The sequence below is a fragment of the Myotis myotis genome, unplaced genomic scaffold, assembly GCF_014108235.1.
Source record: "Myotis myotis isolate mMyoMyo1 unplaced genomic scaffold, mMyoMyo1.p scaffold_m19_p_42, whole genome shotgun sequence".
In the NCBI taxonomy this organism is placed as follows: domain Eukaryota; kingdom Metazoa; phylum Chordata; class Mammalia; order Chiroptera; family Vespertilionidae; genus Myotis; species Myotis myotis.
Window position 1 is genome coordinate 77,115 of NW_023416349.1, and position 13,119 is coordinate 90,233.

General features: G+C 58.3%; 1 protein-coding gene across 1 annotated transcript; it reads right to left on the reverse strand.

Moving 5' to 3' along the window:
• Positions 1 to 1,160: 1,160 nt before the first annotated feature.
• LOC118655133 (zinc finger protein 883-like) lies at positions 1,161 to 12,200 on the reverse strand. Its single transcript, XM_036306605.1, has 3 exons — positions 11,974 to 12,200; positions 6,560 to 6,683; positions 1,161 to 5,402 (listed from the first exon to the last, which is right to left on the reverse strand). Exons 1-3 carry the CDS (start codon positions 12,127 to 12,129, stop codon positions 3,580 to 3,582), a joined length of 2,103 nt encoding a protein of 700 aa, XP_036162498.1. The 5' UTR covers positions 12,130 to 12,200; the 3' UTR covers positions 1,161 to 3,579.
• Between the last annotated feature and the right edge of the window lie 919 nt (positions 12,201 to 13,119).

The following is a 13,119-nucleotide window of genomic DNA, read 5'->3' on the forward strand; positions in this document are numbered from 1 at the left end:
GTGTGGGCCATCCCATCTCCTCCCGACTCTTGTGGGCAGAACTGCATTGGTCAGTGTGTACGCAGGACGTCCTGCCGACACTGGCAGCGTGCGGACTGGAGGTAAAGGGACCCAGAGGTCATGTGGGGTGCGGGGCCTCCTGAGGAACCACGATACACAGATAGCTTAACGGTTGCTTCAGAGGCAACTCTTTGCTGTTGCTTACGCTTTGGAAAAGTCTGCCCACATGTGTGTAAACATACACTTCCGGCCCAGCTGGCATGGCCTCGTGGGTGAGCGTCAGGCTGTGAGCCAGGTCCGATTCCAGGTCGGGGCACACACACAGAGGCTGCCAGCTTGATCCTCCCCGTGGGGCGTGCAGGAGGCAGCCAAGCGATGACTCTCTCATCATTTGTATTTCTATCTCTCTCTCCTTCTCCCTTCCTCTCTGAAATCAATAAAACTGTATTTTAAAAAACACAAAAACTATTCCATAGGGCAAAGAAGTCACTCAGGTCCTCGAGGAATGAGTGACATTCCAACAAGTGTTTGGATGCTACACTGTCAGCCCATTAATTAAAACAATAAATTCAGCCCTAACCGGTTTGGCTCAGTGGATAGAGCGTCGGCCTGGGGACTGAAGGGTCCCAGGTTCGGTTCTGGTCAAGGGCATGTACCTTGGTCGCGGGCACATCCCCAGTAGGGGGTGTGCAGGAGGCAGCTGATCGATGTTTCTCTCTCATCGAGGTTTCTAACTCTCTATCCTTCTCCCTTCCTCTCTGTAAAAAAAACAATAAAAATATATTAACAAACAAACAAAAACAATAAATCCATAAAAAGGAAACAGGCAGAGATTCTGAGCAGACATGTTACCAAAGGAGATAGAGGCTGTGTGTTCATAAATAAATGCATGGGCACATGCTCACCCTCGTGAATTGTTAGGGAAATGGAACTGAAATAAACAAGTTGCTCTACACTGACGTCCGGGGATATTTAAAAAATTAGCCACAGGAAGGGCTGGCCAAGTGGCAGAAGAACTGGCATCTTCATACCCTGTGGGTGGCGGGAAGGCAAAGGGAACAACGCTTTAGATCGCAGTTACGCATTTTTTTAAAATGTAAGCACTTATCTACATTGTACGTTTGAGAAACACAGCACGCATCGACATAAAGGACCCGGAGTGCACGTATTCATAGCAGCTTTATTGGTAATACCGCAAACCCGGGCGTAACCCTAACCGGAGGCAGATCAACGGGTAAACACGGGGCGTATTTACAGTTCAGGCTACTCCTACGCAGGAAAGGAATGAGCTATTCACATCAGCACTGCGGCTGGAATCCTGAAATGGCTGTGCGGCAAGAAGGAAACCGTTACACACCGGTGACGTTACAGAAACTACGAGCTACTCTACTGTAAGGAAAGGGAGTCAGTGGCTGCACCAGGGCGGGGACGGGCGGGGAGGGAGCATGGCGGGCAGGGGGCAAACACTGGGCGAGAGAATGGAGACCGACAGCGCGGAAATCAGCACGATTAATAAATAATTCAGGAACGGGCTCCATTCTGCACGCGCTCGCCCGGCCCGTGAGTGGCAGGCCAGTCCGCTTCCTGTGTGGCGGTCTCATAGCTTCATCCGTGTCCGAGCTCGGCGAACAGCACACACTGGTAAGTGCACTTGGCTGCATGTGACGTGTACGTATGTACAGGAATAAAGCTTTCGACGCCGCTGCCAGGCGGGCCTGAGGTCCCCCTTGGCTGAGGGAGTCGGGTTGGCCGGCCTGTGCGGCCCCCACCTCTCTCCCCTCAGGCCCGGGAGGGGCAGCCTGGCGGAAGGGGCAGCGGAGACGGGCACGCGAGGAAGACTCCTGCCCTCGAAGTCACAGGAATGCTGACGGTCGCAAAGGACGTTCCGGGAATGACTACAGTAAATCGATCGCCTTGCTTCCCGGCCGGTTTGCTTGTCTGCAGAGCAATGGCCGGGAGGGGCACACCTCAGAGAGGCTAGGCCAGCGGTCGGCAAACTCAGTCCACAGAGCCAAGTATCAACAGGACGATGATTAAAATTTCTTTTGAGAGCCAGATTTTTTAAACTTAAACTCTATAGGTAGGTACATTGTTATTAACTTAATTAGGGTCCTCCTAAGGCTTAGGAAGAGCCACACTCAAGGGGCCAGAGAGCCGCATGTGGCTCGCGAGCCGCAGTTTGCCGACCACGGGGCTAGGGGATCCGCAAAGCTGCTAGAGGCAGTGATAAAGGTCATGAGAGGGTCTGTTGCCACGGACCCCAGAAGCCACAGGCCCTGCAGCATCTGTGGCTGAGCTTTCAGAAGAGAGACCTTTGTTCTGCCCGGGCCAGTGTGGCTCAGTGGATAGAGCCTCGGCCTGCGGACTGAAGGGTCCCAGGTTCGATTCCGGTCAAGGGCACATGCCTGGGTTGTGGGCTCGACCCCCAGTGTGGGGCATGCAGGAGGCAGCCGATCCACGATTCTCTCTCATCATCTCTCATCATTGATGCTTCTCTCTCCCTCCTTCCCTCTCTGAAATCAATAAAAATATATTTTTAAAAAAACGAAGCGACACCCTCGTTCTAATTTACTAGTCTCCCCCCCTCACTACGAACACAGTGCTTCTGTCCCAACTGTGGTGCCACCTAACCTGAGACGGACAACAGGTCGCCCGCCTACGACATCTCACTCCCGCGGCCGGTGGCTCCCCCGCACGGGTGGAGGCAGGCAATGTACACGGTAAAAAAGGGACTAAATTCATACTGTCCACAGAAGCACAACAGAATGCCCCCTCTTCAGGGTGACCTCTGACCCCCCATCATCGCGGCACCGGGATCCCCACCAGGACCACAAAGTCATGCAGTGTCTCCGGCCAGGCCGTGGGCAGCTAAGTTCAAAACGAGCCAACGCTGGACAAGGCTGGACAAGGGCCCGGTCCCCTCTGACGCACAGACAGTTAGGGGGCCCCTAACACAGACACGTTCCCCTCCACATGCTGGCAGATCACACTTCTTATTCCCAATCATCTCACGCAGGGACTGTACAACCACCATAGCTATATCATCATTCCATCACGATCCAGAAAAGCTTACAGCCACGCGTCCAGGTTGGGGAAGGCGAACCTGGGAGAACTCCTCACAGCGTCAGCGTGAGAACAACGTCCATCAGAAGGTCGTGCTTAGCTGAGGATGGGGCCCCCGGACCAGCACGGGGCCCGGCCCACCCCTGGCGGAGAGAAAGGAAGGAGGGTCCCCCCACAGGCCTGCCCATTCCCCATCTCCTCCAGCAGGAGGGAGACCACGGGGTCGGCTTCCCTGAGCACGCAGGGGCGGGGCTGACGCTCGCCATGCAGGGGAGCCAGGGGTGGAGGGGAGAGGGCCTCCGCTACGAAATCTACCAGTGACGTCGTCTAGGAACAGCCCTGGGCAGGTGGGAAAGTGCAATGGGCCTCCTTCAAGCCTCACCAGTGCCGACAACTCACGAGGAACCAAGCGCATTGGATGTCCCGCTACAACAGGTTCTAATTCAGCTAAATTGGTCTCTGAGGGCCTCCCCCAGTGCGGTCAGCCTGAGAGGAAAGCAAGCGTTCCCTGCACTATTACGGCTTTTCCCCAGTGTGAAGCCTCCGGTGTCTAAGGAGGTTGGACGTGCGGGTGAAAGACTTCCCGCATTCGTTGCACTCGTAAGGCCTCTCCCCCGTGTGCACCCTTTTGTGCTGAATGAGGGCGGAGCTGTGGCTGAAGGACTTGTCACAATAAGCACACTCATAGGGCCTTTCTCCAGTGTGAACTCGCCAGTGTCGAAGGAGGTTGGACGTGCGGGTGAAGGTTTTCCCGCATTCGTTACACTCGTAGGGTCTCTCTCCAGTGTGCACCCTTTTGTGCTGAATGAGGGCGGAGCTGTGGCTGAAGGACTTCCCACAATCACTACACTCATAGGGCCTTTCCCCCGTGTGAACTCGCCAGTGTCTAAGGAGGTTGGACGCCCGGGTAAAAGACTTCCCGCATTCATTGCACTCATAGGGCCTCTCTTCGCTGTGAACACTTTTGTGCTGGATGAGGGAAGAGCTGCGCCTAAAGGCCTTCCCGCAGTCACTGCACACGTACGGCTTCTCGCCGGTGTGAATTCTTTGGTGTTTGATGAGGTTGAAGTTGTAGATGAAGCGCTTCCCACAAACACCGCATTCGTACCGCCTCTCTCCGGTGTGAACCTTCCGGTGCTGAATGAGGATGTAATTGTAGCGGAAGCACTTGCCGCAGTCACCACACTCATAGGGCTTCTCCCCCGCGTGCACCTTCTGGTGGTAAATGAGGGCGGAGCTCTGCCTGAAGCACTTTCCACACTCGGTGCACTGGTAGGGCTTCTCTCCGGTGTGAACCCGCTGGTGCTGGATGAGGGCAGAGCTGTTGGTGAAGGTCTTCCCGCAATCGCTACACTCATAGGGCCTCTCTCCAGTGTGAACTCTCTTGTGTCGGATGAGGGCAGAGCTGTGGCTGAAGGACTTTCCACAGTCGCTACAGCCGTACGGGTTCTCGCCCGTGTGGATTTTCTCGTGCCTCATGAGATTAAACTTGTAGCTAAAGCATTTCTTACAGAAACTGCACTCGTAGGGCTTCTCTTCAGAGTGAATCCTCTGGTGCTGGATGAGGGTGTACTTGCAGCTGAAGCACTTCCCACAGACACTGCACTCGTAGGGCTTCCCTTCCGTGTGCACACTCTGGTGTCGGAGGAGGAAGAACTCGCAGCTGAAGCACTTCCCGCACACCCCGCACTCGTAGGGCAGCCTCTCCCCCGCGTGCACGCTCCGCTGGAGCATGAGGTTAAAGGTCTGGATGGAGGCCTTCCCGCACTGGCTACACTCAAACAGCCCCTCCCCCGTGTAGACGCTCTGCTGCGGCAGGTCCTGGCTGTGGAAGGCGGCCTTCTCGCACTCCCCCCACTGGCGCGGCCCCGTCCCGCTGTGGACGGGCTGCCAGCTCTCAATGACGCTGTGTGGCTCCTCGGTGCCCAGCGTGGGCTGGTGCTGGAGGAGGCCGGCGGCGGCGGCGAGGTCCCCCTCCGCCTCCCCAGCGGTGAACGGCGCCCCCGACACATAGAAGCTGTCACTGGTCATGAGCGAGGCCCTGTCCACGCCCCCCATCCAGGGCTCCTCGGCCCGGGCCTCCCGCTGCTGCTGGTGGATGTTGGCCCTGAAACAGAAGCCCCTCGCACACGCGTCACTGAAGAAGGCCCTCTGCTCCAGGTTCCCCGCCTGGACCTCCGTCAGGTGGAAAATAGCTTTCAGGACTAAGACGCACTGCTCACAGGAATGTGTCTTCTCAGCGGCGGGCGCTGGCTCAGACGCACTGACCTGCGACTCCGCTTCTACAGACACGATCTGCTCACAGGGGGCCTCCTCGTCTGCCGGTTTATGCCAGTAACCTGAAAGCAGAGAGACGCCGAGGAGAGGGATGCCGGCGCGGGCGGCCGGGGCAAGGCCCGTCACCGCGGCTTGTCAGGCTCCATCGCTGGTTTCAGGGGACTGTTGGACAGTAAGAGCCCTGGAGGCAGGTTGCAGATCGAGCTGCTGGTCACAGAATAGGGGAGACCTCACCAGGAAACCCCACAAAGAGGGCATGCGCCACACGGGAGAGGAGAAGGACCTCCAGACCTTCCTTCCGCTAACAGCTTCCAGCAAGGCTTGCTGGCTGGTGACACGGGCCAATAAAACTCAGTACGAGTGGCCTGGCGCCCACACACTAGTGAAGGGCGTGTGCACAGCTCACAGCACATGCGCAGGTCGACGCTGGAGAATAAGGAAGAGGGAGCAGGTGATGCGCAGAGGCCTCAGAGGGGAGGTGGCTGGGAGTCAGAGATAAGATGACAAGACAGCCAAGTTCCAAGTACCGGTGCGGCCAGTGGCACAGGCACCAGCACACGATTGGAAACGGGGCAGAAGCGGGCAGGGCCTGAACACAGCCCTATGCCACGCTCTGGCCCAGTCGCCCCTCACCAGGGGAGCCCTCCTCTGAGGCCACCCTGACACGTGCGCCCTGTGAAAAAGTCAGGGCTCCCCTGCACCTTCCACTGTCCATCTGCTCAGTGACCGAGTCTGAATGGGGTGAGCAGCCAGCACTAGCCCAGAGCACCCGGCAGCCATCGGCATCCAGGGAAGACAACATTACAAACACCTGGTGGTGGATCTCACAAGGACAGCCCATGGTTCCTGTGAGTGATGACCATGACCTGGTACAGGAAGCCGCAAAGAGCTCTAGGCTAGAGGGAGGGGCGGAAAGGGAGGCCACGGATGTGGACACAGTCGCCCTGCAGGGGGAGGGTGCAGAGCTGGGCGCACTAAGCTGTCAGCAAGGCTCCCGACTCCCAGGCTCTCCCCGCACTTATTGAGGCAACAGGTGTTAGGGCTGCTCGGGGTGCCCCTGGGGCAGGGCCCGCCACAGCTCAGCACCGGCACATGTGACCAGAGACTGGGGGTGATCGGCAGAACCCGTGGGCTGGTTGTGGGACTGACACAGCCATTGCTGGAGCAAAGGGGAGGCAGGGCATCACCTCGGACGCTAGGAAGAGTATCAGGGTCTTACCCACGGAGGCCACGAGTGTACAGATCTCCAGCATCACCTCGCAGTACAGGAGCCTCTCCGCCGCATCCAGGAGCCCCCACTCCTCCTGGGAGAAGGCGATGGTCACGTCCTCAAAGCTCATGTCCTGTCACAACAAGCACAGTTCACACCGAGATCAGCTTCTCTCCTAGGGTTTAGGTTCACCGGACCCGGCGTCTCCGTTCATCTGCTCCCTCCCACCTCTGAGGAGACAGCAGGCCTTGGTCCCATCGAAGTCACCCTCCCCTTAGATCCCCGCTGACACCGTCTTCCCACAGCAACAGGGAGATGGGCAGAGAGAGGACGCCCGTGCTGAGGCCACCCTGCCCCTTGTTAACACAGCGGGTGCCACCGACACGGGGCAGGGGACAAGCTGGCCGGAGAAGGAGTGAGCGATCACTCGTCTCGTCAGGCGATGCCCTGCGATCCTGCACACGGTCCCTCCAGGGATCAGAACACACGGCCTCACCTTCATGCTGAGGCCCATTCGCAGGCGCCGAGGCAACCCCGCTCCGCACACAACTCTCTGAGCCTCCCTCGCCCGCACAGCCGCACGCCCAGGGCACAGCCGCAAAGGCAGCACAGCCTGCGGGATGGACAGGTGTCCCCGTCAGCCTCGCTCTCATGATACTAACTAACCGCCTGCCTCACCCCTCTCTGCTCCCCGCTCCCTGCTCCCCACTCCCGTCCCCAGCAAGGGGGGTGGAGTCCAGCCTGGGTGGCACTGACGCCCGCTATCTCACTGAGGCCCTGTCCATCACTGTACCCGCCACAGCAACAGGCAGGAAGGGGCATGCATGACATCAAAGCTCTGGGCGGGCATGGAGGGCCACACCCCCTCCTTCCAGGGAACTCCCGGGGGAGCCACATCGCGCTTCCACCAGATACGACAGACATGGGCTCGCCCTTCACTCACGCTCACGTCAATGCCAGGGCCCTGCAGCCCTGAGTTCACACGCCCCCTCCACGTGCCCATCACTGTCCGACCACACCTCTCCCGCCTGCACCCCCACTGCCCGCTGCCTCCTGTGCGGCACCCCATCATCTCCTTGGCCTCTCTCTCCACTGCTCAGCAGATGGGGTCCGGAGAACGTTCGGAAAATTCTAAGAGGATCGAGCATGGCCCGGGCTCTGATGGTCCACATCACAGAGGCGGCCGGAGTCCTGCCCCGAGGGCCTCCTTCCTGAGTGTTCCTGCCGGTTCCTTGTTCCCACGTCACTTCGGCTCTCAGGTGCCCACAGCCTTCCCCACTGGTGCTGCACCTCCTGTCCCTTCACAGTCACAGCCTTCCCTCTCCTCACCCCACACCAGGCCCAGCCCCAGTGGCCCTCTGGCATGTGCCCAGTGAGTCTCCCAATGACCACGTGTGCAGCTGGGCCATTGTGCCGGCCGAGTGCCACTCCCCACCACACCAAGGGGCACAGCAGCAACGTCCTGGGGAGGCTCTAGGGCCGTGTGAGCTACTGCTCTGCCTCCACCCATCTCATGGCCACTCATCCCGCGGAGGCCGTGACCTCTGCCCAACCAGAGTCTCCCCGCCCCCCTCCACATGGCCGCCTCGTCTGTCACCTGTGTGATACCCACTTCTCACAATCGGAGGCCCGCACAGGAAACCGGGGCCTCGGGCTCAGCCTCCTCTTCCTGAGCTGCTGCCACCACCATCCTCCCAACCAGGATTCCCCTTATAAAGGGAGCTGCCGCCCTAGCCGGTTTGGCTCAGTGGATAGAGCATTGGCCTGCGGACTCAAGAGTCCCAGGTTCGATTCCAGCCAAGGGCATGTACCTTGGTTGCGGGCACATCCCCAGTGGAGGGTGTGCAGGAGGCAGCTGATCGATGTTTCTAACTCTCTATCCCTCTCCCTTCCTCTCTGTAAACAATCAATAAAATATATTTTAAAAAAAGGGGGGGGGGGGCTGCAGCTCCTCCGTAGTCAGACACCTCCACTCCCTTCTGGGGAGTCTCCACCCTGAACGCCTCCTCCGGTTCCAGAAACCGAGGAGCTGCTCTCAAGCATCTCGTCCCTCACAGGCCAGAAATGAAACCCCGATTTCCTCGACGGGCATCGCTCTCACTGCTACGGGCTTCCCCGTCTCAGTGTATGGTGAGCCCATTCCTCCAGGAGCTAAACCCACATTTCCATGCCACCCCTGCCTCCTCTCTCTCTCCCTTCCAGTTAGAAAACCCAGGCAGCCTAACCGGTGTGGCTCAGTGGATAGAGCGTCGGCCTGCGGACTGAAGGGTCCCGGGTTCGATTCCGGTCCAGGGCATGTGCCTTGGTTGCGGGCACATCCCCAGTGGGAGGTGTGCAGGAGGCAGCTGATCGATGTTTCTAACTCTCTATCCCTCTCCCTTCCTCTCTGTAAAAAAAATCAATAAAAAAAAAATTAAAAAGAAAAAAAAATCCAGGCGGTGCCCTTGGCAGGTGGCTGAGTTGGGAGGAGAGCTGTCATTTTTTTTTTTTTTAATATCTTTTATTGATTTTTTACCGAGAGGAAGGGAGAGGGATAGAGAGTTAGAAACATCAATAAGAGAGAAACATCGATCAGCTGCCTCCTGCACATCCCCCACTGGGAATGTGCCTGCAGCCAAGGTACATGCCCTTGACCGGAATTGAACCTGGGACCTTTAGTCCGCAGGTCGACGCTCTATCCACTGAGCAAACCGGTCAGGGCGAGAGCTGTCTTGATATGACAAGGTTGCAGGTTCAGGGTGTGATCCCCTGTCCGGGCACCTACAGGAATCAACCACCAGTGAATGCATGAATAGAACAACAAATCAATGTGTGTCTCTCTCTCTCTATCACTCTTCCTATCTCCCTAAAATCAATAAATAACACTTAAAAAAAAACAACAACAAAATCCAGGGGCCACACCTAAAACGCCAAAATCCAGCTGCGTCTCCCATTTCCACACCCACCATCACGGCCCCGTTACCTCACCCTCAGCCTCCCCCCTGGTCTTCCTGCCTCATCACTCAGACCTGCACCGCCCTCCATGCTGCGGCCACAGGGAGCCTCACGGGACCTGGGTCAGATCCCCTGCCTCCACCACGGCTGCCATCTCCCATCACCCCCATCACCTGCAGACCAGACACCTGACCTGTCACAAAGCTACTCAATACCTGACTCCTGCCCTGGCTGGTGTGGTTCAGTGGATAGAGCCCAGGCCTGTGGACTGAAAAGCCCTGGCTTCCATTCGGGTCAAAGTCACATGCTAGGGTTGTGGGTTCCATCCCCAGTGGGGGGCGTGCGGGAAGCAGCCAATCAATGGTTCTCTCTCATCATTGATGTTTCTCTCTCTCTCTCTTCCTCCCTCTCCCTTCCTCTCTGAAATCAATAAAAATATATTTTAAAAAAAATTGGACTCTTGTCCCAACTGTTCCCATTTCCCATAAGAAAGCAAGGACAGCCCTAACCGGTGTGGCTCAGTGGACAGAGCGTCAGCCTGCGGCCTGAAGGGTCCCAGGTTCCATTCTGGTCAAGGGCATGTACTGTGGTTGCCAGTAGGGGGGTTGCAGGAGGCAGCTGATGGATATTTCTAACTCTATCCCTCTCCCTTCCTCTCTGTAAAAAAATCAATAAAAGTGCCGAAACCGGTTTGGCTCAGTGGATAGAGCGTCGGCCTGCGGACTGAAAGGTCCCAGGTTCGATTCCCGTCAAGGGCATGTACCTGGGTTGCAGGCACATCCCCAGTGGGAGATGTGCAGGAGGCAGCTGATCGATGTTTCTCTCTCATCGATGTTTCTGACTCTCTATCTCTCTCCCTTTCTCTCTGTAAAAAATCAATAAAATATATTTTTTAAAAAAATCAATAAAAGATATTTAAAAAAAAGAGAAGAAAGCGAGGACAGCCTAACCGGTGTTGCTCAGTGGATAGAGCATCGGCCTGCGGCCTGAAGGGTCCCAGGTTCCATTCTGGTCAAGGGCATGTACTTTGGTTGCCAGTAGGGGGCGTGCAGGAGGCAGCTGGTCGATGTTTCTAACTATCCCTCTCCCTTCCTCTCTGTTGTTTTTTTTAAAATATACTTTATTGATTTTTTTACAGAGAAGAAGGAAGAGGGATAGAGAGCTAGAAACATCCATGAGAGAGAAACCTCAATCAGCTGCCCCCTGCACACCCCCCACCGGGGATGTGCCTGCAACCAAGGCACATGCCCTTGACCGGAATCGAACCTGGGACCCTTCAGTCCGCAGGCCAACGCTCTATCCACTGAGCCACACCAGTTAGGGCTCTCCCTTCCTCTCTGTAAAAAAAAAATCAATAAAATATATTTACAAAAAAAAAAAAAAAAAAAGTCAGCAAGGACACCTGCACCTGCGGGTGCCTGAACCAGCTCGCCCCCTCCCCCCCCAACCCCCGGAAGCCACTGCGCATTCTGGCCCCTGTGCCAGGAGGACCCCCCACAGCTCATCCCACCGGTGGCCAAAGGCTGACACCACTTCCTACCACCCGAGACCTGGACTTAGGACTCTGGGCTGAGTGTCCCCGGGGCCGGGGCGGGAAGAGGGGCCGACGGCCCCACGGGCACCACGACCTCAGAGGCCACCAGAAAGTGAGGCCCTGACAGGAGCCCCCAGCCCCGTCCCCCAGCGGCTCTGCCCCCGCAGGAACCGGTGGGAACGAAAGGACTGAGGGCCGGGCACCCACCCCAGGACCCAGGGCTCCGGCTGCTCAGGGCCCTGGCCCGGGAGATGCCCGCCTCGCTCGGGGCTCAAGGTCCGCAGTGCAGACTCTTGCCAATTCCGTTCTTTTTTTTTTAATATATTTTTATCGATTTCAGGGAGGAAGGGAGAGGGAGAGGCAGACAGGAAATCAATGGTGAGAGAGGATCACGGATCCGCCGCTCCCTGCACCGCGCCCCCCGGGGGGATGGAGCCCGCACCCCGGGCGTGTGCCGGACCGGATCCGAACCGCGAACCCCCTCCTCTCCCCCCGGTTCCTGGGTCCAGGCTGGACGGACCCCTGACCCCCGCGGGCCGGGCTGCCCGTCCGTCCTCTCTCCCGGGAGCCGCCTTCCGCCCCGCACGGCCGTCCTCCCTCTCCCCGGTTCTCACTCCGCGCAGCTCGGGAACCCCGAGAACCGCATCCGAGACCCTGTCCCCCTTTTGTTCCCGACCATGCGCGGCCCCCGCGCCCCGAGAATGGAAGTGGAACCCGGCGCCCGCACCGCCTCGCCGCCCCGTCTCCGCCGCCTCCGGACGCACAACGGGGCCGGGGCTGCCCGCGTCTCCCCGGCTCGGCCTCCGGGGCGCGGTGCCCCCGCGGACCCTCCGCCGGCCGCCCCCTCGCACCCCCGTCCCTCCGGGCGTCACCCCCGAGCGCCTCGCCGGCCGCCGGGCCGGTGCCGGGGCTGCGGGACCTGCCGGGCACCCGCCCCCGGGGGACGCGCCCTCACCTCGGCCGGGAACCGCAGCGAGGCCGCCGCCATTGGACTTTGTGGGCGGAGCGGGGTCTGCGGGTCCGGGAGCCCCGGATCCCCGACCGTGAGGACGCGCCAGGCGCCCGCCTCGCCGCCGCACAGCCGGGACGGCCCCTCCGGCGCCGTCTCCATCGCGAACCGGCGCTCCGGAGCCGGGCGGTGCGAGCCCCTGAACGGACCCGAGAGGCCAAAATGACCGCCACGAGGAGGACCCGGAAGTCCCGCCCTGACCCCTGGCGCTGCCCAGCAACGCCCCTCTCCCGAGCGCTCATTGGCTGCGCCCGCCGTCACTCGGCGCGTTGCCCTCTGGGGAATGTAGTTTTCCGCGGCCGGTGGTGGACGCTAGTGTCCCAGTCACTGACCTTGGGGAGCAATGGATTGGCCGCTGCCCTGGCCGATGGCCCGGTTTGTCCGGGCGCCTTCTGCGTGCGCCTCGCTCCTGCGTTTGATCCCAGGTCGTGGTTCAAATGACAGTTTTAGGTTTGGGGGGGATGAGGGGTGCAGATGGGGGTGGGGGTATGCATGTTTGTGGGGCGTGTGGTTTGCAACTGAGGACTTGTCTGCAACTGACTAGGTTTTTGAAGGCATTTTTATCTGACTTTGTGAAGCTCAGAATGGTTTTTGAGGCGCACTGTTTTTTTTAATATATATGTATTTATTGATTTCAGAGAGGAAGGGAGAGGGAGGGAGAGAGAGAAACATCAATGACGAGAGAAAATCATGGATGGGCTGCCTCCTGCACACCCCCTACTGGGGATGGAGCCCACAACCCAGGCATGTGCCCCTGGCCGGAATCGAACCCAGGACCCTTCAGTCTGCAGGTTGACACTCTATCTGAGCCAAACTGGTCAGGGCGAGGCCTAGTATTATTATTTTTTAATCTTTTTTTTTTTTTAATTTATTTCAGCGAGGAACAGAGCGGGAGAAACATCAATGATGAGAGAGAATCATGGATCAGCTGCCTCCTGCACGCTCCCTACTGGGGATGGAGCCCACAAACCAGGCATGTGCCCCTGGCAGGAATCGAACCCAGGATCCTTCAGTCTGCAGGCTGACACTCTATCCACTGAGCAAAACTGGACAGGGCGAGGCGTATTATTACTATTATTATTATTATTATTT